The sequence below is a fragment of the Mesoplodon densirostris genome, chromosome 6 (genome assembly GCF_025265405.1).
Source record: "Mesoplodon densirostris isolate mMesDen1 chromosome 6, mMesDen1 primary haplotype, whole genome shotgun sequence".
NCBI classification, from domain to species: Eukaryota; Metazoa; Chordata; class Mammalia; order Artiodactyla; family Ziphiidae; genus Mesoplodon; species Mesoplodon densirostris.
In genome coordinates this window covers 34,647,996-34,670,916 of record NC_082666.1, presented here as the reverse complement: position 1 = coordinate 34,670,916, position 22,921 = coordinate 34,647,996, and the positions used below count along the sequence as shown (strand labels likewise).

The 22,921-nt window shown below is 46.3% G+C and overlaps 1 protein-coding gene across 6 annotated transcripts in view; it reads left to right on the top strand.

Moving 5' to 3' along the window:
- Positions 1–22,921, top strand: part of PTPN3 (protein tyrosine phosphatase non-receptor type 3) — a 109,564-nt gene that overhangs the window by 79,985 nt on the left and 6,658 nt on the right. For all 6 annotated transcript variants that reach the window (XM_060101254.1, XM_060101253.1, XM_060101252.1 and 3 more), the window contains 8 exons: positions 458–644; positions 811–885; positions 1,934–1,990; positions 3,037–3,193; positions 5,893–6,053; positions 16,204–16,294; positions 16,576–16,637; positions 18,789–18,935. In XM_060101254.1, the coding sequence (XP_059957237.1) occupies positions 458–644; positions 811–885; positions 1,934–1,990; positions 3,037–3,193; positions 5,893–6,053; positions 16,204–16,294; positions 16,576–16,637; positions 18,789–18,935 (937 nt within the window). The remainder of the gene's footprint in view (positions 1–457; positions 645–810; positions 886–1,933; positions 1,991–3,036; positions 3,194–5,892; positions 6,054–16,203; positions 16,295–16,575; positions 16,638–18,788; positions 18,936–22,921) is intronic.

Below are 22,921 nucleotides of genomic sequence, written 5' to 3'. Positions count from 1 at the left end.
TTGTCCTGAATATGCCACGTTAGTCCCATTTCCTTTGGGTAGCGAACTGTCCTGTGAAGCAGAGCTATGAGTGGGAGTGAGATGGAAGGGAAAAGCTTTCAAAAGGGATGGAGACGCGTGCATCTGGGTGAGCTTCAATAATTAAGCACCAGAGTAGCTGGGCATGTTTCCCTATCACCCTTCCAAAGCAGCTGAGTTTTCAGCAGTTCCTGGTACTACCCTGCCCTCCTTCCCCTTTTCCCCAAAACTAAAGGCAATGATCTTTAGGCCAGTTGGGGGCATGGGCAGCCAGTGGACTCTGGATGTGCCTGAGCCCTGGGCTTGACCTTTGGAGCTCTTCTAAGGTTCCAAGGATTGGTGACAGCCGCGAGATGCCAGGCCCCAACAGTCAGTAATGTTTGCTCTGATAAAATATTAATCCAGTTATTAAAATATCTCCTCCTTCCCCACGATGAAGGAGTATATCCGAGAACAACCCAGCACAAAGCTACCTGACCCAGAAGTCATCCAGTTCTGTGTCTCCATCTTCAAATGCTCCAGGCTCCTGTTCCCCAGATGGCGTCGATCAGCAGTTCTTAGAGGACTTCCACAGGGTGACCAAAGGGGGCTCCACCGAGGACTCCAGCCAGTACTACTGTGACAAGGTGCGTGACCTCAGGTGCTGCGGCTGAAGTGGCAGCCGACCCAGCCAGGCCTCCAGTGCAGGGCTGCCTTACGGGCGATTAAGTGGTTATGACTCAAAGAAAATAGCATGTCACCAACCACTGGAGAAAGAAGTAAGATAACTGATGATTTTCTGACGTTTTCCAGAATGATGGTGACGGCTACTTAGTCTTGATCCGCATCACACCAGATGAAGATGGAAAATTTGGATTTAATCTAAAGGTATGTTGTGTGTAATTTATAAGGACATTTGATGCTCTGAAGCAATCTTTAGATGACTTTTTAACTTCCTTTAGAAGTGTGCCACGTACCCAAGGCTGCATAAGGAAATTGGCTCGGCCTTCAGAATTGGGAGCTTTGTTTTGCGGCCATAGCAGCTGCCTCATACCGAGTGCCTGCTCTGTATACTTATTTATATCACCTTATTGAGTTCTTCTATTAAATGGTGAAGTTGGAATTTTAAAACCCATTTTATAGGTGCACACTAAGGCTCAGAGAGATGGGAACCCCTTAGCATTGCTAAGAGAGAACAGTGGTTCAAGTGCAGGGCCATCACCCTCCTCTGCCTCCCTCTAAGCAGGCTCTGCAAGCTATGGCAGGCCAAATCCCATCTGTGTTTATAAATAAAGTTTTATTGGAACACAGACACCTCATTCATTTACAAATGGTTTATGGCTCCTTTGGCACTACGGTGGCAGAGTGGAGAAGTTGCGACAGAGCCCTCTGTCCCACAAAGCCAAGATAGGTAATATCCGGCCCTGTACAGAAAAGGTTTACTCTACTCTAGAGCAAAGTGAGGGCAGGTGGTCCTTGCTGCCCACCCCGCAGCTGCCATCACGCACTCCTTTCCAATACCTGCAGCCCTGCTGACAGCCTGTTCTCAGAGGTCAAAAACCCTCACGACATGGGACCTTTCTACGGCTCCTCTCCTCGACTGAAAACTCCCTTTCCAGCAGCATTTAGGGGCTGTGCTTCTGGAGTCCTCCAGGGGATGTTTGCACTTTTTGAAAGGAGGCTGCTTCCTCCAGGTGCATCTTTGGTCTGTGGAAGGTGGGGATGGCAGTGGGAGGCTTCTGAACAGCCTTCTTTCTGGTTGGCCCACTAGACCCAGGGACCCAGGGACCCAGGAACCTTGTCATTCTGAAAGGTGCCAACGGCTGCGATTAGAATAAGTTCAGGGGAAGTTTGAGCCCTCCCTTGTGTCAGAGATATCTGCATGTCTTTGTTGCTGTGAACGACTCAAGTGGTTTTTTAATCTACCTGTTTACAGGGAGGAGTGGATCAAAAGATGCCTCTTGTGGTATCAAGGATAAACCCAGAGTCACCTGTAAGTAAACATATTCTGTTATTTCCCCAGTTTGCTTTCCCCTGAATGTAACAGGTTTCTGTTTCTGTGTCCTGTTTCTTTTTTACTGGCAGCAGAGAGTGTGTGTAAATGCATGCATATAGATAGAAAGAAAGAATGGAGTCCGTGTTTTCCAGACCCTTGTTGCTCATTGTGGTCCCCGAAGCTGCAGCACCAGCATCACCTGGCAGCACATTAGAAATGCAGACTCTCGGGCCCCACCCCAGACCTCCTGGACCAGAATCTGCATTTTAACCAGATCCCCGGATGATTGGTGTGCACGTTGAAATGTAGAAGTCCTGCTCAAAAGAAGGAAACTGGGGCTTAGAGTTTGCTGTTCTGCTCGCTCCGAGTGGGCTCACGGCCCCTGTGTCCCTCCCCCTCCCCACCCTCAGCCCTCTGTCTGGGGCTCTAGGCATCTAGGAGATGATTTGTTTTTGTATGACAGTGAGCACCAAAGGGTCCCTGTGCCTCCTAAGAAGGTGCCCGTTTGGGAGTTTTACTCTTAAGCTTGCGGTTTACCTTTTCTTACTGCTTGTGGTCTCTGTGAGTTAAGAAGCCTTTCATTCCCACACTGTTCAATGCATGGCTTCTCTCCATAATGGCGTCTGCCTTTGGGGTTATGTTTGCAAAGGCTTTCTCCATCACAAGATAGATAAATACTCGCTTTTAGCTGCCGAATCATTTTCTAACCACACATCTAGACAACAAAAGATAGAGGCATTGAAGTCATTATGACATTACAGAAATAAGTGAAGCCTGGCTACCATAGAGAAATGGCCTCAGTAGTTTTCTTGGCTTTACTCCAAAATGTTTCATAATGTAGGTTCTGAGCAGGACTCCTTTAAAATCCCACCGCCAGCTACCATGTCAACATTGCAGTGGAGGTAAAAATAAAGACGGTAATGCCTGAGGGAGAAGGAGAGAACTTGGTCACAGTCTCAAGTGTCGGGGCTCAGAAAACATCAGATTCTTCCCTTGAGAACTGTGTTATGATAACGGAAGAAACTCGCCCTTCCCCCACGCAGGCGGACACCTGCATTCCTAAGCTGAACGAAGGGGATCAAATCGTGCTCATCAACGGCCGGGACATCTCAGAACACACCCACGACCAAGTGGTGATGTTCATCAAAGCCAGCCGGGAGTCGCACACACGGGAGCTGGCGCTGGTAATCAGGAGGAAAGGTAACAGCCACCCGCGGGGGAGCAGCCTTAGCAAAGAGGGCCTTCCCCAGCCTGTTCCGTGGTTCTGCGATGTTGCACTTGTAGCCAACATGGGAAAATCAAGGGCTTTCCCATCACCACCTGATGGCCGACTTCTCCCTTGAAAAATATGGAGATCTGCCTCCACAGGGCCCCGCCCCTCATGGCCAGTCCTCTGCAGGTAGGCAGCACCCTCCACCCCTTTTTATACTAGGTGTGACCCTCCCCTCCCCCATTCCTCCCAGGCCCAACTCAGCCCACTTCACACACCCCTCTTAGCTGCCTGGTCCTGCCTACATTTGCATATTCAACCCTTCCTCAAAGGACCAGCTTATATTTTATTCATGTGCATTTGGTTTTTGTTGCAGAGGCAGTAAGCAGAGTGGGGCAGGAGCCTGGCTACCTTGGGGCTGTTCGAACTCTGCCTCGTACTGGGTTCAGGGACCTTGAGCAAGTTTCTCACCCAATCTGTGTTTCAGTTTCCTCTAATGTAAAAGGAGGATGACATAGTCGCTACCTCCAAGGGTCCCTCGGAAGATTAAATGATACTCATACTGGAAGGCATCAAAGATGCTGCCCAGTACTTGGTGGGCATTTGAAAGGCAACCTCTGTTGAATACAGCTACTATTATTGTTGCTGTCGTTGTTGTTATAAAGCAATAAGCTGCGTCCTCGCATCCTCCTTCCCAGCTCTCAAATACCGCAGGTGAATGAAGTATGCGACTCAAGCCCTGGCCCTGCGTCTCCGTTCTGGCCTCACAGTTGTCGGCACAGCCCACGCCCCCTCATGCCTGCCTCCTCTGTTCCCACTGAAACTCCCAGTGCTAGCTCTCGTCCCACCTCCTCCGTGAGGCCCTGCCAGAGCTCTCCAGACCCCTACCCACCTCCTCCTGCCACCCATCCCCCCCAAACCCAGCTCCATGCTCGACACACAGTAGGTGTCACTAGTGACAGTAGCTGATGTCTCTGCAGCACCAGCGAAGTGCCTGCACTGTGTTAATGGCTTTGCGTAATTATCCTCTTCAACTCTTATAATGTTCTCATAAGGTTGGTATTCTTATCCCCACATGAGGAAGCCAGTCACAGAGAGGTTAAGTAAGTTGCCGTGTGTCTGGTAAGGCCACGTGATAATAGAGGAGGAAGGAATCCAGCGATTGGGAGCAGGCCTCTCCATCACATGAAGTGCCGTGTGACATGCTGGCCAATACGAGGGGCTGGAACAAGAGCATTCCGGCCAGGCCAGGGAGGGAGGGGGTCCTCCACCAACCCACGGCAAAGGGCTGGCTCCTGTTTGAGGTGAGGGAAACAGATGTTCGTAGACTATTCGAGCTTAAAGAGCAATGCCACTGATTTTCTATAACTGTAATGGTAAGTTCATTTTTAAAATAAACATTCAAGTAAAAAATGAGTTGATTAAAAGAAAAATAGTAACAGGAAATAGCAGATATGACAAAAATCATGAAAATAAGCAGCAGATCTGAGCTTCTGTGGTCAGTGGAAAGAATGTGGTCTTTAGCGTCAAACATGTGGACTGAATTCCTGTGTCCCACCCTGACGGGCTGGGTCACTTTGGACAACTCTTTTGCCCTGTGAATCAGTTTCCTCATCTGTAAAATGGGAATAAAGACCGCTGGTTCAGAGTTGTGAGGATTCAGTTCAACTATGTGGAAAACACAAAAGTTGTTCCTTTCTTTCTCCTTTCCTGTTATCTTGAAGGCAGTGGGGAGTCATGAAGGCTCTTGGGTAAGGGAAGTGACTTCTCTTTCTGGGTAGAAAGGGAACATTCAGAGACGATCCCAAAGTTTGAAGTGACTAGACAGAAAGAGGCACATGAGGCTGGGAAGTATTGTGCATGGTTGGGGAGAGGGGGTCCTCTCTTTGTTTTTACCCCTATTGAGTCTGATGTGAAGGGAGATTTCCAAAGAGGAAGCACAGAGGAGACTAGAGATGTTTACTTGGGAGCCTCCCACCTAACAATGGCCTCGAGTTAGAGACGGACTGACTGAGCTCTGCGGGGCGGTGGTGGTGTGGAGAGAGGGCCAGACCCCACACCAGTTTCCTGGGAAAATGCCTGGGTTTTTTTTTTGCGGTACGCCAGCCTCTCACTGCTGTGGCCTCTCCCATTGCGGAGCACAGGCTCTGGACGTGCAGGCTCAGCGGCCATGGCTCACGGGCTCAGCCGCTCCGCGGCATGTGGGATCTTCCCGCACCGGGGCACGAACCCGTGACCCCTGCATCGTCAGGCGGACTCTCAACCACTGCGCCACCAGGGAAGCCCGAAAATGCCTATTTTAAGGGAGCAAATGAAAGGGACCGGAGAAGGAAGGAAGAGCAGGGGTAGAAGAATAACCAGGTCACAGAGAGCAAAGGGAGAAAATCTGTTTTCTTTAAAAACGTCCTTTCTCTTTCTCTTACCTTTGGCAAAAGCCTGTTGAGCACTAAACACCGTCATTTAAAACTCACCAGCAAGGTTAGTATGTCATTTTGTATAATTAGTACATATTGAATCATTCAACGAGAAGTTGTATCTTTGGTGAAAATGATTACCATGTGCTTAATCATTTAATTAGATGTTTTAAACCATCTGCATTCAGGTGTCATAAGTGTAATTTGGGGGGAGGAATCCCATCACCCAGCACGTGGCTGCACAAGCCAGACAAGCTCCTTCTTGTCCGCTACAGCTGTCCACTCGTTTGCTGATATCAAATCTGAAGATGAACTGAACCAGCTTTTCCCAGAGGCCATTTTCCCCGTGTGTCCGGAGGGTGGGGATACGCTGGAGGGATCCATGGAACAGCTAAAGAAGGGCCTCGAAAGCGGGACGGTGCTGATCCAGTTTGAGGTAAGAGACCCCCAGTGCCTCGGTGGGCTGCTCAGCTGCTGCCAGGTCATCTAAGTCACCAGGCAGCTGTGCTCATGGAGGGACTCATGACCTCAGGGAGAAAGCGGGCTGGGGACCATGGCCCATCGCTTGCCCCCCGTTCTAGTAACGATCAGTAGTCACGGAGAAACGTCAGAAATCGAGGAGGTGGGACTCTGAGCATATTTAGCTGCCAACACAAAAGCTCAGAACACTGGGCAGTCGAAGGTAGTGGAGAGGCAGCGCGGGTGGGTGCAGAGGGATGATGGAGGAGCTGGGCCTCATGAGGGCACAGGGGCTGGGCTTCCCACGTCCCCCAGAACCGTGTGGACACGAAACCAACGTCAGACCACGTCTTCCCTCCCCAGGAGCGACCTCTGCTCATGGGATTGAGACTGTTGACAAAAGCACACGCAGAGACTTTACAAAACAAAGTAGGACCCAAGGAGACTGTTTTCAAGTCAGCTTTACTGATCACTAACAGAATGAAAACACAATGTTTGTCTTCCACATTTTTTTTTTTTTTTTTTTTTTTTTTTGCGGTACGCGGGCCTCTCACTGCTGTGGTCTCTCCCGTTGCGGAGCACAGGCTCCGGATGCGCAGGCTTAGCAGCCATGGCTCACGGGCCCATCCGCTCCGCGGCATGTGGGATCCTCCCGGACCGGACCGGGGCACGAACCCGTGTCCCCTGCATCGGCAGGTGGACTCTCAACCACTGCGCCACCAGGGAAGCCCCGAGACAAACATTTTATACACTAAAACTCAATTATTTTTAAACACTCTCCAAAATAATTGAAACAAGGAACACTTAAAAGCTAGAATATATCAGTTTTATTCTTTTTGGAGGGAGTTGGAAGGGAAAGTCAGAGGGGAACAGCACTGTGGAGTCATTTGTTCTTTCATTCAACAAGTATTGGGTATTCACCATGTGCCAAATGCTAGATCAGGAACACAGTGAGGGAAGGAGAAGGGGGATTTCTGACCCCAAGGAGCTTACGGTCTAATTTTGGTATATTTGTGGGAATGTATCACGAGTCCCAGAAACAGCTAAAGACCAAGATAGGGTGAGATTTCATTCCACAGACTGTATGTTCTGTAGGGACTGGAGGTGAGAGGATTCCGGGAGGTCCTCTGGGGTGAGATGTAGTGTTAATAGAGGGTGGATGGGATTAAGTGTGGAGGGGAGGGTATTCCAGGGGGGTCACAGCCTCCTGGACCCTAATGCAGACTAAGCTCAGAGGGTGTCAGGTAGGGAAACGGGCCTCCCGGGGGTGAGCGGCGCTCAAGGAGTCCTGGGAGATGTCTCCAGGTGATGGAAGCCCTTCACCCAAGACGAACCTGGTCTCTTTGATAAGATTGTCCACAAGGAGGCGCTGTGGGCTCTCGGTGAGGAAAAAGTCGGTGCCTGGTCTTGACCGGTGCTCCAGAAAATCCCCTCCACTTTCATGTTTTACATATGGGAATCCCCTATCAGGTTTTCCTTGAACAATGTTCATTGAAATTCATTAGGAAGATAAAAAATGCTTTAGGAAAAAGTACCCACTCGTCCCCCTGTGTTTTTAAGTAGTATTTCTCAAAGGGTGACACCCTGACCATCTGTATGGATATCACCTGAGGAGCTTGTTTAAACGGGCCCAGCCCTTAGCTACTGAATCAGCCACACTGGGAGGGGGCCTGGATATTGCTTCATAACAAAATCACCAGGAGGTTTTAATGCACAAGCTGATCCTGCGGATGGGAGAGTAAAGATCGTACCAGAACCATTGTCCCGCTGCTGTCCACCCTAAGTCCTGCCTTTAGAGCTTATGGTTGGACTACAGAAGAAATAAGATATGGAGAACATAGAATTTTTAGGGTTAAATTTTAGTACGTACACATTTCCTTCATTTAGTTTAAACATTTCCTAGAAATGAAGTTGAAAAACCTTCTTTTTAAATAAATAAATTTTTACGGAATTCCAAAATTCAGAACAGATAACAGCAGATCTGCTCTGTGACGGAGCTGGCGGGATCCATGGAGCCCTGCCTTTCAGTCTCCACACTGCCCCCCAAGGACCCCTAGACTGTGGAACACAATTTAACAACCACTGCTAGAGGTGGGAGAGGTTGTCTCACATAGCTGCTAGAGAAGGGGAATCCTAAAGGAAGACAAAGGGAAACCTCTAATGCGCACTTACTATGTGCCAAGGGCTTTGTAGTCATCGTCTCACAGCATTCTCACAGCAGCCTGCTGTAGGGCTGGATCAGAGTCTTGGAGAGGTTATCTCACAGTAAATGGTACAGCCTGATTGGAAACCAGGCAGGCTTAACTCATGGATCTTGTTCTCTTAACAGCTGTAGAACCTTTGTGTAATTATATAGGTAACAACAACGTGCTGTTTCTATGTGGGAGTTGTTAGAATAGCATGACATCAGAGCTAGAAAAGATCTGAGATACTGTCTAGCCACGTGGAGCCAAGCAGGCTTCAAATCCTGACTCTACCACTCATTTCCTGTGTGACCTCAGGCACATCCCTTAACCTCTGTAGCCTCTACTTCCCCATCTGTAAATTGGGTATTTTGTGGGCTGGTGGTAAGAGTTAGATGAGATAAATACTTAATGCGTTGTCTGACGCACAGTCAAGGTGCAAAAAGCAACAACTATTATCATTTATAAATAGAGGAGTCTAAAGAACCTGCCCAGTCCACACAAGGCGTGGAACCCAGCACTGTCTGACTCCCAGAGTCTCGGCTATTCTGGTTCCCCACCTGCTTCTCCTCCAGTGCCGTCAGCAGGTGGGCGGCTTGGCTGTCAGAGGCTGTGCTCTGAACGGGAGCAGGAAGTGGGGGCTGGTTCCTAGCAGGTGCCCATGCCACCCACGCCGCAGCACAAAGCGCCTGTCCTGGGGTAGCTGGGCAGTGGATGGAATCCCTCTTGCGATGACAAGCTGGTTTTCAGCAAAGCTTGCTTTGAAGCATTTTCTTCATTAATGAAATTCCCCTGTCCCTCCCATGGCTTTCAGAAACAATTACAAATGTGTTCCAGAAAGCGTTTGGTCCCAGCTGTAATAAAATCACGCTTAATAATTAGCATTTCTGTAGCACTTTGGAGTCTACCAAGTGTGTCTCACATATGTTGTCTCAGTTGACTCTCACAGCAATTCCGTGAGACAGATATAGCCAGAATTATTTGGATCACTCCTTTCTAAGTGGAGAGAACAAGGCTCAGAGGCTACGGAACTTGCCCAGTGTCACCCAGCTGGTCGGAGACAGAGCTGGGATTAGAATCTATGTTGAAAAGCCCATTGTCAGAACTCACCAGGTATGACCCAGATCTTCACTCAAACTCTGATATGAGCCCTTCCCTCCAGGAGCTACACAGTGTGAGCTACTCAATGTGAGCAGTTTGCCAGCATTTGTGACCAGCCTCGAACTGCCTAAATACTGTGTTCAGGCAAGGTAGGGCGTTCCTCTGTCTCTCGTATAAAGGCGCCCAGACTTGGGGTTCACAAGGCTCCAAGTCCATTACCACCTCCAGGATGCTCTCCTCCTCTAAAGAACTCGTTGACTCAGCCCCAGGGTCATTCCTCCCTGAGAGTAATTTGTGGCTCACTTCATGCTTTTTCCCTGAGTTGAGCTTTCTGTTCAGGCAAGGGAAAGGGTGTGCATTTGGTATAGACAGTGCTGGATAAAAGCTAAGTGATGATGCTAACTGTCCTTTGAGAACTGGTTTCCCAGCAAGCAAAGGCATCTTGTGCTCATCCTCATCCAATGGCCTTGCAAGCTCTTTGGAGACTTGTGGAATGCAGTTGATAGAAAATGAGAAACATTTATCCTCCCACCTCTCAGGACTGATGAGTTAGAGCAGTGGCTACAAGGCTCCACCAAAGGTCACGTCAAACTCGGATACCCCCGCCCCTCCCACCTCAGCATCTTCCCTCTTTGCCAAAACCAGAAGCCATCTTTTTCTCTCTTCTGACCACTGTTTCTCCCGAACCCACTCCTACACCATCCATTGTAAAAAACATCCATTCCTGTCAAAACAGGTGACTTACTGGTTGCTGTGATCATTATAAAAGTTGATTTGGGGGCTTCCCTGGTGGCGCAGTGGTTGAGAGTCTGCCTGCCAATGCAGGGGACACAGGTTTGTGCCCCGGTCCGGGAAGATCCCACATGCCGCAGAGCGGCTGGGCCCGTGAGCCATGGCCGCTGAGCCTGCACATCCGGAGCCTGTGCTCCGCAACGGGAGAGACCACAACAGTGAGACGCCCGCGTACCGCAAAAAAAAAAAAAAAAAAGTTGATTTGGAAGGACAAAGGCAGCTGAAGGCTTACACATGTAGGTGTACCTTCAAGATTAGAGCTCATACTAAAAGCTTTTTTTTTTTTTTATTTTTCAAATTTTTTTTTTTCTTTTAAGAAAGGCAGACAGAGGGCCTCCCTGGTGGCGCAGTGGTTGAGAGTCCGCCTGCCGATGCAGGGGATGTGGGTTCGTGCCCCGATCTGGGAGGATCCCATATGCCGCGGAGCGGCTGGGCCCGTGAGCCATGGCCGCTGGGCCTGCGCGTCCGGAGCCTGTGCTCCGCAACGGGAGAGGCCACGACAGTGAGAGGCCCGCATACCGCAAAAAGAGAAAAAAAAAAAAAAAAAAAAGAAAGGCAGACAGTATCAAGTATAACACTTGGAATACAGGGAGCGAACTGCAGGCTTTGGAATGACCACGTGAGTGGCCTTTACATTTCAAGTGCCGGGGACCAATTTAAAGGAATTGCCACCCCACCTCATTGTCAAGTATTTATCTGTGAAAGGGACGCTGCAAGAATACTTGAGTATGCCAGCACTGGGATCTGCATTTGGTACTGTGATTGAAAGTAGCACTATTGAAAGTCCCCAAATTGCCAGCAACAGTGTCAGTTCCTTTCAGCAAACCTTTACAGGAAGGTAGGGAGAAACTCTGAGTACCCCGTCAGCAGTGTCCTTGCTCCCTGACTGGGTCAGGTACAAGGGAAAGTGGAACTCCCCAGTGTGCACGAGCTGTCCGTGAGCAGTAAGTTGTTCTTACGTCTGCAAAGTGGAGGACAACCTCTCGAGGCCTTCATGAAAAACAGGCTACCCTTAGCTTAGTTACATGCCTCCATGTCACCTCTCGTCCTGCTTTACTCAAGTGCTTTGTACCCTTTGTCCAAAGCAGCAGATCCCATTATTCCTTGACTCTAAACATTTTATTGAGCACCTACTATGTACCAGACACAATGCTGGCCTAGGGTTTATGGTGGTGAACAGAACAAACAAGACACCTGCCTTCATAGAGACCACAGTTCAGTGCTTGATACAGAAAGCACAGTAAATAGCTGTTTTGAACGTTGTTGCCCTGCACTAGACGCTGGGTCATTGCCAAGGGCATGAGAGGGAGTCCGTTTCTACTATTTGCTCTCCTTACTCATTGTCCCTTCCAGTCCCTCCTTTTTTTTTTTTTTTTTTTGTCTTTTCCTTTTTTCTTCCCCCTTCTTGGGTTCTCAGTCTTCAAGAACTCCAGTGAGAATTCCCCCTTCATCTGGTTGTACAGTTGATGGGGTGCTTGCTTCCACTGTGCCAGCCCTTGCCAGCATCCACTGGTTGGAGCCAATTGGGTGTCCAAAGCCTTTATCTGAGGGATGTGAGCAGGTTTCACATCTCTGGTTGGGCCAAAAGTCTGAGGCGATCAGAGTCATCTCTTGATGCCCCCTCTCTACTTTTAGATGATTTTTTCAAAGGGGGAATGTTTAAACTGGAAAACTGTATGTCTTATCCATCCCCGAACTGTGCTGGTCAACTCCAGCTCCCACTGTTCAGCTTTTGTCTTTGGAGGCCAGAGCCGGTGATATTGATGCTGCAATTTAAATACGGTTGTTCCATAGCAAACCCTCCCAGCTGATCTTCTTATAATTCACCCTTACTTTCACAGCTGCTTAGAACTACACTCTGATACAATGAGAACAAAGCACATGAGGACATAAAAATTAAGATTTTAATAAAACTAATAATAAATTTATATTAAAAAATTCAAATGACTGAAGTGAGAAAAAGAAATACAGAGTCCGCCTGCCAATGCGGACACGGGTTCGTGCCCTGGTCCGGGAAGATCCCATATGCTGCGGAGCGGCTAGGTCCGTGAGCCATGGCCGCTGAGCCTGCACGTCCGGAGCCTGTGCTCCGCAACGGGAGAGGCCACAACCAGTGCTAGAACCCGTGTCCCCTGCATTGGCAGGCGGATTCTTAACCACTGTGCCACCAGGGAAGTCCCCAGTCATTTGAATTTTTAAAAATTCACATTGTAACAATTCAAGTAATTCAGAAATAGCCAAAGTAAAATTAATTGTCTTCTGACCCCCCTCTCCTTTAGCTTCTCTCTCTGTTGTAATTTACAGATAACAATTTGGTGTGTATCCTTGCATACTTGTTCCAATGATCTTGCAAATATATTTTATACACGCACATACATAAGTGCACACAGATATGTTATATACACATTGTGTGTATGCTGTTATGTGTAGAAATGGGATCACCACTGTATTATTCTGTAACTTGCATTTTTCACTTAAATAGATGAGTGGAATCTGTACTCTTAGTCTATCTTATTCTCTGTATTGCACATAATTTTGTGATATAACTATATCAGAATTTAAGTCAACACTTTTCCCTGTTGGGAAGTATTCAGGCTGTTTCCAGTTTTCTGCTAAAGAAAATATTCTGCTGCCAATAAATTTCTTCGATATGTATCTTTGTGTATTTCTGTCAGATAAAGCCCAGGGTGTGCATATTTAAAAATTTGAAGACAGTGCTGTAGTACTTTATTTTGTATTTTATTTTTAATACTTTACAATCCCATCAACAGATCATTACTGCTGAGATACATTCATATCCTTGTTGTGATTAAAGCCTTTTGCTAGATCTGTGCTCTTCCACTAGACCATCTCAAGTTGATTACATTTACACTTTTGGTGTTGGTTTTTTTTTTGGTGCATTGGGTCTTCGTTGCGGTGTGCAGGCTTCTCATTGCGGTGGCTTCTCTTGTTGCAGAGCTCAGGCTCTAGGCGTGCGGGCTTCAGTAGTTACAGCACATGGGCTCAGTAGCTGTGGCTCCTGGGCTCTAGAGCGCAGGCTCAGTAGTTGTGGCTCGCGGGCCTAGTTGCTCTGCGGCATGCGGGATCTTCCGAGACCAGGGCTCGAACTCGTGGCCCCTGCGTTGGCAGGCAGATTCTCAACCACTGCAGCACCAGGGAGGCCCTACGCTTTTGTTATTTGGAAAAGAAAAACTTTTTACCTCCAGGTTAGCTTTACTGGTTATATTCACTCAATTGGATTTCACTTCTATGCAGTTAGTCAGTTAGAACCAAATTTTCATTTAGGGGAATTTGACTGACTCAGATATTCTTCTCCTCCCAGAATCAAACCAAAACTTCTAATAAATCATGAATTTATTTTAAGAAGGAGCCCAGAGAGTTCATTAAAGCTCACAGACCTTTAAGAAGTTGCTTAGTGGCTACTTGATTGTTATGAACTGAAATTGTAAAGATGATTAATAGCTGAGCTTAGGGAAAGGTTGGAAATTCTGAACATTTGGAAAATGTATGAGACATAACATAATTATCATTACCAAAAATGTCTATGCTAATTCTCTCCTGGTGATTTCTGTGCAATTTGTTTAATAAAAGAACTAATAAGAGAAAAAACAGACCAACAGAAGCTGGTTTATAAAGCAAGAAATACAATTTGCAAAAATATACAGGGAAAGACATTGTTCCACCTCCCTATTCAAATTGCAAACACATTTTAGTTGATGATACTGGCCGCAATTTGGTGGACTAACCACTCTCATACACCCCTGGAGGGCAACTCCATTTTGTGTGTGTGTGTGTGTGTTTGTGTGTATCAAAGTCCTCAAAAATATGATTTAATGCAGTAATTCTGTTCCTGGGAGTTTATAATACTAAAAAATTAAAAACAGTCTAATCAAGAAATAGCATAGGGCCTCCCTGGTGGCGCAGTGGTTAAGAGTCCGCCTGCCGATGCAGGGGATACGGGTTCGTGCCCCGGTCTGGGAGGATCCCATATGCCGCGGAGCGGCTGGGCCCGTGAGCCATGGCCGCTGGGCCTGCGCGTCCGGAGCCTGTGCTCCGCAACGGGGGAGGCCACAACAGTGAGAGGCCCGCATACCGCAAAAAGAAAAAAAAAAAAAAAAAAAAAGAAATAGCATAAAAGTTAAACTATGAAAACCTTATAGATTATTGAGCCAGTAAAAATCATGTGTATAGAGAATACTTCGAGTATTTAAATGGCACAGGGAACTAGACACTATATAATAAGTGGGGAAAACAGCCTTCAAAATTATAGTGGTATTTCCCAGGACACGTCTTGTGAGACATGAGATCCTCCATGGCCAAATTAGCTTGAGAAATGCTTAGCTAATCAGAATTTAATAAGGTTATGCACTCCAGGACCTGTCGTCTTAGAGACTCATAGAACATAAGGTGACTTGTAGTATTTCCCAAATTTCCTTGACCTTGAAACTTTTTCTAAGCAATACCTAGTAGCTTCTTTCAGAATACTTGGGTTCTATAGAACATAATATGGAAAGTGCTAATAAAAAGCTGGAGAAGATAGATGAAGAAGGTCATCTCAGGACTTCCCTGGTGATGCAGTGGTTAAGAATCTGCCTGCCAATGCAGGGGACATGGGTTTTAGCCCTGGTCTTGAAAGATCTGACATGCCGTGGAGCAACTAACCCCATGCGCCACAACTGCTGAGCCTGCGCTCTAGAGCCCACAAGCCACAACTACTGAGCCCACGTGCTGCAACTACTGAAGCCTGTGCGCCTAGGGCCCATGCTCCGCAACAAGAGAAGCCACAGCAATAAGAAGCCCGCTCACTGCAACAAAGAGTAGCCCCCACTCGCCGCAACTAGAGAAAGCCCACCCGCAGCAACGAAGACCCAATGCAGTCAAAATAAATAAATAAAAATTTTAAAAAAAAGGTCATCTCAGGGTTGTGAAATTACTGGTAACTTTTTTCTTTATATTAGTCTGAATTTCTTAAATTTTCTGCAAAAAAAAAAAAATCACTTCCAACACTGAAAAACAAGTTGTTTTTAAATTCCCATAAAGTTAACTAAAAACCACTGGTGAATAGTGTTTCACACTCTAGTTTGAAGTGGGGGACACAGTTGTATAGAAAAGAAAACTCAAAAGGGCAAGGGGAAACTTTGAGAGGGGATGGATGTATCTTACACCTTTATGGTGGTGATGGTTTTATGAGCGTATACTTATCCCCAAACTCGTCGAGTTGTACGTTAACTATATACCACTTTTTACATGTCAGTCATACCTCAATAAAATGTCACTTCAAAGAAAAATACTCAAGCATTGCCGTCAGATCTGAGTTCAGCCTCTGGTTTTAATCTTGAGCAAAGCATTTAATCTCTGCCTCTCACTTACAAAATAAGAATACTATTAATACCTCTCACAGAGCTGTTGTCAGCATCACATCAGGTTCAGTACGGATGTGTCTAATATGTGCTTGTAAATATGCAAAGATGGTTTTAACTGAATTACTAATGATTGCACGTATAGGGAAATACCTCTTTAAATGAATGTTTAAATGAAGTTTACTATGTATTGGAATGAATGTTTTTACTGTGGAAGTATACTTCTGAAATGAATGAAATGAAATGCTCTTGTTCTTAGCAAAGAATATGGTTCACTCCATTAAATTAGAGGGAAGTGTTTTTAGACTAATGTAAATGATTTCCATTTAATTTTTAGTCAGAATTCTTTCTTTTTCTCTACTTGCTTTTAGCTCTTGTCAAATAATTGTCATAAAAATGAGGTTTTACTTACCGTGATTCATTAATCTGTGACTCACACCCCTTCTTATGACTTTTCCTCAAAGATCGTCATGTTAAAAAAAAAATTATTGAAGAATTTAGTCAGTTTCTCATGGGATTGTAGAATTTCTTATTGGGAAGATTTTTCTCTTAATATATGAAATCACTGTTAAATGTTAAGATTTTGGTGCTGTGACTGGTAAACTTTACTGATGAAGTATGTTTCCACACTCTCCATAGCTGTTTTTTGCAATGTTTTTTTTGTTTTTTTACTTCTCTATTTGTCATTTAGCAACTCTACAGAAAGAAGCCCGGTTTGGCCATCACATTTGCAAAGCTGCCTCAAAATTTGGACAAAAACCGATATAAAGATGTACTGCCTTGTGAGTATCCAGCGTGAATACCTCCTCCCCGCCGCCACACGCACACTGAGATAATGTTTCCCTTTTTAAAACAGATTGTCTGGTATTCTGGAACGATTTTCAGTGTGTCTGTAAACACCACCGTCTTTACTGCAGCCATTTCAAACTCTGAACAGTTGGGAAATAGTGTTTATGCTAATGAGGCGAGAGCTGCAGATGGGGCTGGGAACTGAACTCTTGTTTACTCGGTGTGATAAAAATAACACTAGGAATAATCAGTAAATGTCTTGCTCTCCCCACAGATGACACCACCCGGGTATTATTGCAGAGAAACGAAGATTATATTAATGCAAGTTACGTGAACGTAAGTTAAAAATCTGGATCATGAGAAAAAGCACATTAATCACTGCAACAAGCATGACAGTGGTGTGTGAGGTGCTTTGCAGTTGGCAAAGTGCTTTCCCATTCACTCCCTCATTTCGTCACCACAGCAGCCATTGAGGGAAGGCAAAATAGTCTCATTTTACAGAGGATGAAACTAAGGTTCAGAAACATTTAATAATTTGAAAAGTCACAAAGCTAACGGAAGGTGAGACAAAAACTGGGATTCTGTGTCTCTGACTCCATCATCCACATGCCTTCTGTCCTCAACTGCAGACATTTAGGTGTTCTGTTGTTTTGGCCATTGGTATGTTTGTAACTTTCTGTGTTTTTCCCCCATGTCCTTACATCCTGCCTAAAAATAAGAAACATAAAACCACCTCTGGGCATATAACCCAAAAATAAAAGGTAAAAGATTTCACACGTTGTGGGGAAAACATTCATTTCACTCTGAAAATGCGTCTTGGGCAACTTAGCCTCTCTGAACCTCAGTTTCTTTATCTAAACCAGGGGTCAGCACACTTCTTCTGTAGAGGGCCAGACAATAAGTATTTTGGTCTCTGCAAGCCAAGAGACAAAGTTGAGGATATTAATTAGGTACTTATATAGCCGTCTAAAATGCAACCATGTGAAAACACAAAAAAACACCTTAGGCTTGCAAAGTGGCAGTTAAATTTGGCCTTCAGCCCATAGCTTACCAACCTCTGATCTAAATGAACAGATGACTTTTCAAGTTCTCAGGTTATAGCATGATATCAAGAACTACCAGCAAGAATGGGTCTGATCAGTGATTCCACTTATTCAAAAGCATCTGTGGGATTCATTGACCCTCACTTCAACATTCCTAGTGTCCTGCAAGCAGAGCATCAGAAATGGTGGGGCTGCTAAGACCATGCAGTCCTGGGGTGGGGACTGGCTGAGACCAGGGCTGAGGAAGCCCTTAACCCAAGCACCAACCAAACCATGAGTTAGGCACCTCCATTTACTTTTCCCATCTAAGAATGGGTGAATCACAGTGCCATTCCAAAGCTCAGCCAGTTCTGAGTGTTCTTTCATAGAAAAGACTTAGTTTAGAAGTAAAAGGAGAGCAGGGTGGGAGAGGACACTGAGGACAGTTGAAAACATTTTGACATCCAGCATTAATCAACTCAGATGGTAACTATGTGAGGTGATGTGTTCATGAACTTGACTCTAGGAACCACTTCACAGTGTATACATATGTCAAACCATCATGTTGTACACCTTAAATATATACCATTTTTATTTGTCAGTTATACCTCAGTAAAGCTGGGGCTGGGAGGGAGACTGATCAACTCAGTGGCACAAACATTGGCAGCCATGCAGAAAGCAAGTGGAACAACAGTTGGTGGCATAAGCCTGTATGGCTTATGCTTCAAAGAAAATAAATATTTTGATAGAAAACCCTGCATAGGGAAAGATGTGAGTGTGAGGATTGGCATGCGTTGCTGAAAATGCAGTTACCCAATGTTGATTATATTTAGGATACAGCGGTGAAGGTCATTTAAACTCTTTTCCATCTCGTAGGTCCACTTCTGATTATCGCCTATTGACTATCATATAGTTTTATCTTAAATATCTAATGCTAGTATTATTGTTAAATACCTTTGAAGCTTTTTTTTTTTTTTTTTTGGCTGCATGGCTTGTGGGATCTTAGTTCCCAGACCAGGGGTCGAACCTGCGCACCCTGCAGTGGAAGTGTGAAGTCTTAACCACTGAACCGCCAGGGAAGTCCCTTTGAAGCATTTTTTTTTTGCGGTACGCGGGCCTCTCACTGCTGTGGCCTCTTCCGTTGTGGAGCACAGGCTCCGGATGCGCAGGTTCAGCGGCCATGGCTCACGGGCCCAGCTGCTCCGCGGCACGTGGGATCTTCCCAGACCGGGGCACGAACCCGTGTCCCCTGTATCGGCAGGCAGACTCTCAACCACTGCGCCATCAGGGAAGCCCTGAAGCATTTTTGAGAGTAGCTTTTTCTTTGATTATTCTTATTGGCCGAAAATTGATAGAGATGTTATTCTGGTGTGATGACAGTCACTAACTAAAAGAATGTAAGATCCAGTTCCCTGTCCACCTTGTGGCAGTAACAGGTTCTAATGCCTTAACAATCTCTTGCCAGATGGAAGTTCCTGCTGCTAACCTTGTGAACAAGTACATTGCCGCTCAGGGACCCCTGCCACATACCTGTGCACAATTTTGGCAGGTAGTCTGGGATCAGAAGTTGTCACTCATCGTCATGTTGACCACTCTAACAGAGCGAGGGCGGGTAAGTGGCTTGATTTCCAATTCAGAAGTGTGCGTGTCACACTGTGCTCTGCAGAACGTGAATTTCAGAGCTGGAAAAGGTCTTAATGAAATGTCACCCGGTCCAGCCCCTATGTGACCCATAAATCTCCTGTACAAAGCTACTGATGGACACCTGCAGTGACTGGAAGCTCAGCACTCTTCCTGCCCACTCCCTGGCCTTTCCAAGCTAAGGAGTGATCAGACAGCCCCTCCCATTCCTGCCTCCGATCCATTATAACAAGCAGGAAGGCTCTTCACCTTGCCTTACCTGTCCCAGAACCCCTGTTTTAGCTGTGGCCTTACCCACCCAGGACAAGTGCTGGTCCTGAGAAGAGCAATATGAGTGCCAGGTTCACAATGGCCATAAAAAGTAGAAGAAATTACCTCTGTCAACCTCTGCTTGTGTTGCAGCAAAACCTGATGCAAAAAAGAGGTAAGAAGGGAGAGTGATGGGCACCATGCTGTGCTCAGCCTGACGTGCATTTTCCATAGGAACAGATCGCTGATTATATAACAGAAGTCAGTGTGCAAGGGATACTGTGTAGCATGAGTTCTCTAACTTCTGCCTGCATCTGGGTATCTTCATTATGAAACGTTTATCCAGAAACACATTCCAGAATCAAACATAGATTAATTTTGAACCACCTATTTTGAATGAATTTTGAATTTCAGAATGCCAAATTGAGCTGTGCTGAAAGTCACAATACAGGATTAGAATGGATAGTATGTTTGAGGAGATCAGGCTACCCTCTCACCCAAAACAGCAAAATAAGTATTCCTACTATTTCTAGAGAGACCTGTAGATTGCAGAGGGCTTTCACACAGGTTGTCCCAGGCAGATGGCTCCCCACCTTGGCTAAAACACTTCCAGGGTCCATCCATGAGTGTTCGGCTCTGATTTTTTTTAAAATCCCTCTTTACAACACGCTGAAATCCACATCACTTTGAACCACCACCCCACCTGCTTCTCTTACCTGGCAGACTCAGTAATAAGTTACCCTTCTCTTCTATGCAATGCCCTTCCAGATATGTGAAAATAATCCTCGACTTCCATTAAGGTGGTGGTCAGCAAAAATTGTCTGGTCTTTGTCTCAGTGGTGCTGTTAGCCAGTTTCCCCATTTTGTACTCAAGCATTTGACTCCTGAAACCTACATGCAGCACGCTGGTGGGGCTCTGGAGCCAGACGATCTGGGTTCAGAGCACGTTCTTCTTGAGCAAGTTATTTAACCTCCCTGACCCTCAGCTTCCCTGAATATAAACTTCAGATAGTAGTGCCACCTTGGAGGGTTTGTGAAGACTAAGACAATATATATGAAAAGCTTAGAGAGCTGCCTGTCGCAGGTGTCCAGCAAACATTAGCTATTATGTGTCTGTGTAGCCGTGATTATCATCCCTGGGAGGATGAGCCATCAGATCTGGCCTTTTGCGTGCACTTGGGCTCCTTGGGCTTTCCATCTGTCATTCTCTGTGCTGGCTCTCACTCTTAGCTTCTTGTCACTCACAGTCTCGACCAGAATCTCTTCTCTTCACATAAGTCACCATTTAAAAATGTAAAGGCCCTCAAGAAGCAGTAGAAAGCTCCTTCTAGAATACTGTGAGTCAGAGACGTTGAGGGCACTCTTCGGGAAGCAGTTGCTCATTCTCTCAGCTCTGCTTCCAGCCCTGGCCATCTCTCCGTCTTGCCTACCTGGTTACCGTGAGAACTCTCAGAAGCTTTGCTGAAATCACAAGGCAGCAGGTCTATGGCATCACCTGATCTCCTTGTCTGGAAATCTTGTTTTTGCCTATTTTTAATTTTTGTTTATGTTCTGTTTTTGTATGCATGTGTGATCTTCTAATCTTGTTTTGGAAAGGCAGTGAAATTACTGGGACCTTTTTTGAACTTAGGGAACTCCAGCTGGCTCACAGTCCTATCCTGTCCTCTCTCTTTTTCTGGAGCGCCTGCACTCATCTTGTTCCGTGGTGTCCTGGGTAAGAGGGCAGATGCTAGGGCCATGCTTCTTGAATTCAAATCCCTGCTCGGTTACTTCCTACCTGTGTGGCTTAGGAAACCTGCACAACCTCTCCGTAAAACGGAATAATAATGACACTGATCGTCGATTTGTGGAGTAACTGAATGAGTTAATACAGGCAGCTTTCTTGGAACAGTGCTTGGCACACAGTAAATATTATACAGATGCTAGCTAGCAGTAATAGTAGTTTGGGTACACCTTAATTGTTGCCGGGACTGTACTATTACTGTAGTATTATTTATTCTTCTTCTTCAAATTGGCTCACCTTTTCTTGCTTTAAAAAATTTCCTTGGAAAGATATATCTTAAATGGAAGCCCAGTATCACTTGCCATATAAAGAAGATATGTGTAAAAATGCAAAAACCACAAGACACTGTGTTTAAAGTCTAAATAAATTTTCTTGCCTTCCAGGCTGTGAACCCAAGACGTGCTTGCCCACAGGCTCATGTGCTGACTCCTAAAAAGAGAGTTAAAGTACTAGGGAGATAATGTTAAAGCTATCCTAGACTCCAACTGAGAAACTCTCTACGGCATACATGGAAAAAACCACTTTCCCACCGTGTGGTTCTATGCCGTTTAATACAGACCCCATCTCCTCCTAGCCTCCTACCAAATCCCACACTTTGCAGGCCTTGATCTGGGCTGTTGTGGTATGTTATAGATGACAAGACATCGGCCTTGTTGTCTCCAGAATCTCCCCATATGAAACTGTGCCCTGTTTGCCTGCCTGTTCTGTGACTTTGGAGAACCTGGATACTCCAGGTTTTCTCAGAAACTGTCCATGGAGGTGCTACTCTCCGAGCTCATGAGGTCTTTCAGTGGTGCTGCAACTCCTACGAGCCAACACCTGAACCCATGGGGCAGCCAGGAGCTCTGCTCACCTGTGTTGGGCTGCTCCTTCCCCTTCAAAGTTGGCTCGGCCCTTCCCAGCTGCAAGGTCATTGTTCTCCTTGGAGAAAAGAGAGCGCCAGCAGGTGTGGTTAGTGACAGACACCTGCCCCGATGGCAGTCCCTTCCTCCCCTCATTCTGCCTGTTCCAGCTCAGGAGAAAAGGCCCTTTCTTCCATCCAGGAGGCCTCACTTCCACCGGCTGCCCTTGTAGGTCCTGCCCCTCCTGTTTCGTCCTGATTGGAGTCCGCTCTGAACCTGAGCTCCTCCAAGGTCTCCATGTAACCTGGTGGGTTGGTTGGTTTCCCAGCCCTTTCTTCCTAATGGAACCCCTTCCGGCTGGTTCCATCAGGTTAGAGATTCCCATCTCCCACGAGTCAGAGCATTCCCTTCGTAATCTCTGGCGCTGGGAACTTACCTCTGTTGTTTGTCAGTGGTTGGAAACCTGTTCTCAAATCCAGGCTACGCGTTTCCTCCCTCTCCTGTTACAAGCGCTCAGGTGACCTGAGCCCTTTATCCTGAGGTCCCTTATCTGGTCCTCGCCACCCCCCTGAGTTCCTCCTGATTAGGAGTCAGTCACTCCAGGCCAGCAGCTCTGTCCCCTACTTGTTCTGAGAGATGAAGTTCTCGGCATGTCCCGTTTGCTTTCTCCCATATTCTGCATTTTGCGGAGTGAGCCTCCCCACAGGCGTATAGCTGGCAGGGTCCCCGTCGCCGCTCTGTGCTGTGCTCACGTCTGTAGGTTCTGGGAGCCTTGCCTAGAGGCCAGTGGTCAGTGGGGCGCTCCTGCCACAGAATAGCTTTCATTTCTCCCGCTTTTCATTCCGACCTAAAACGTTTTCCATTGTGTTCTCCCTTCAGGTCCATGTGTTTCCTCCAAGAGGAAACAGAGGTATAGAGGTATATAGTCTTTCTATTGAAAGGGTCTTCTCCTTCCCCTCCCATCAAGAATGTTTCTTTGAGGGGAAAAATTATTTTTTACATCTATATACGCTCCATTTCCTTTATGTAGGATCTGACACGAGTGGATTCACTCTCTGAGCCTCAGTTTACTCTTATGCAAAA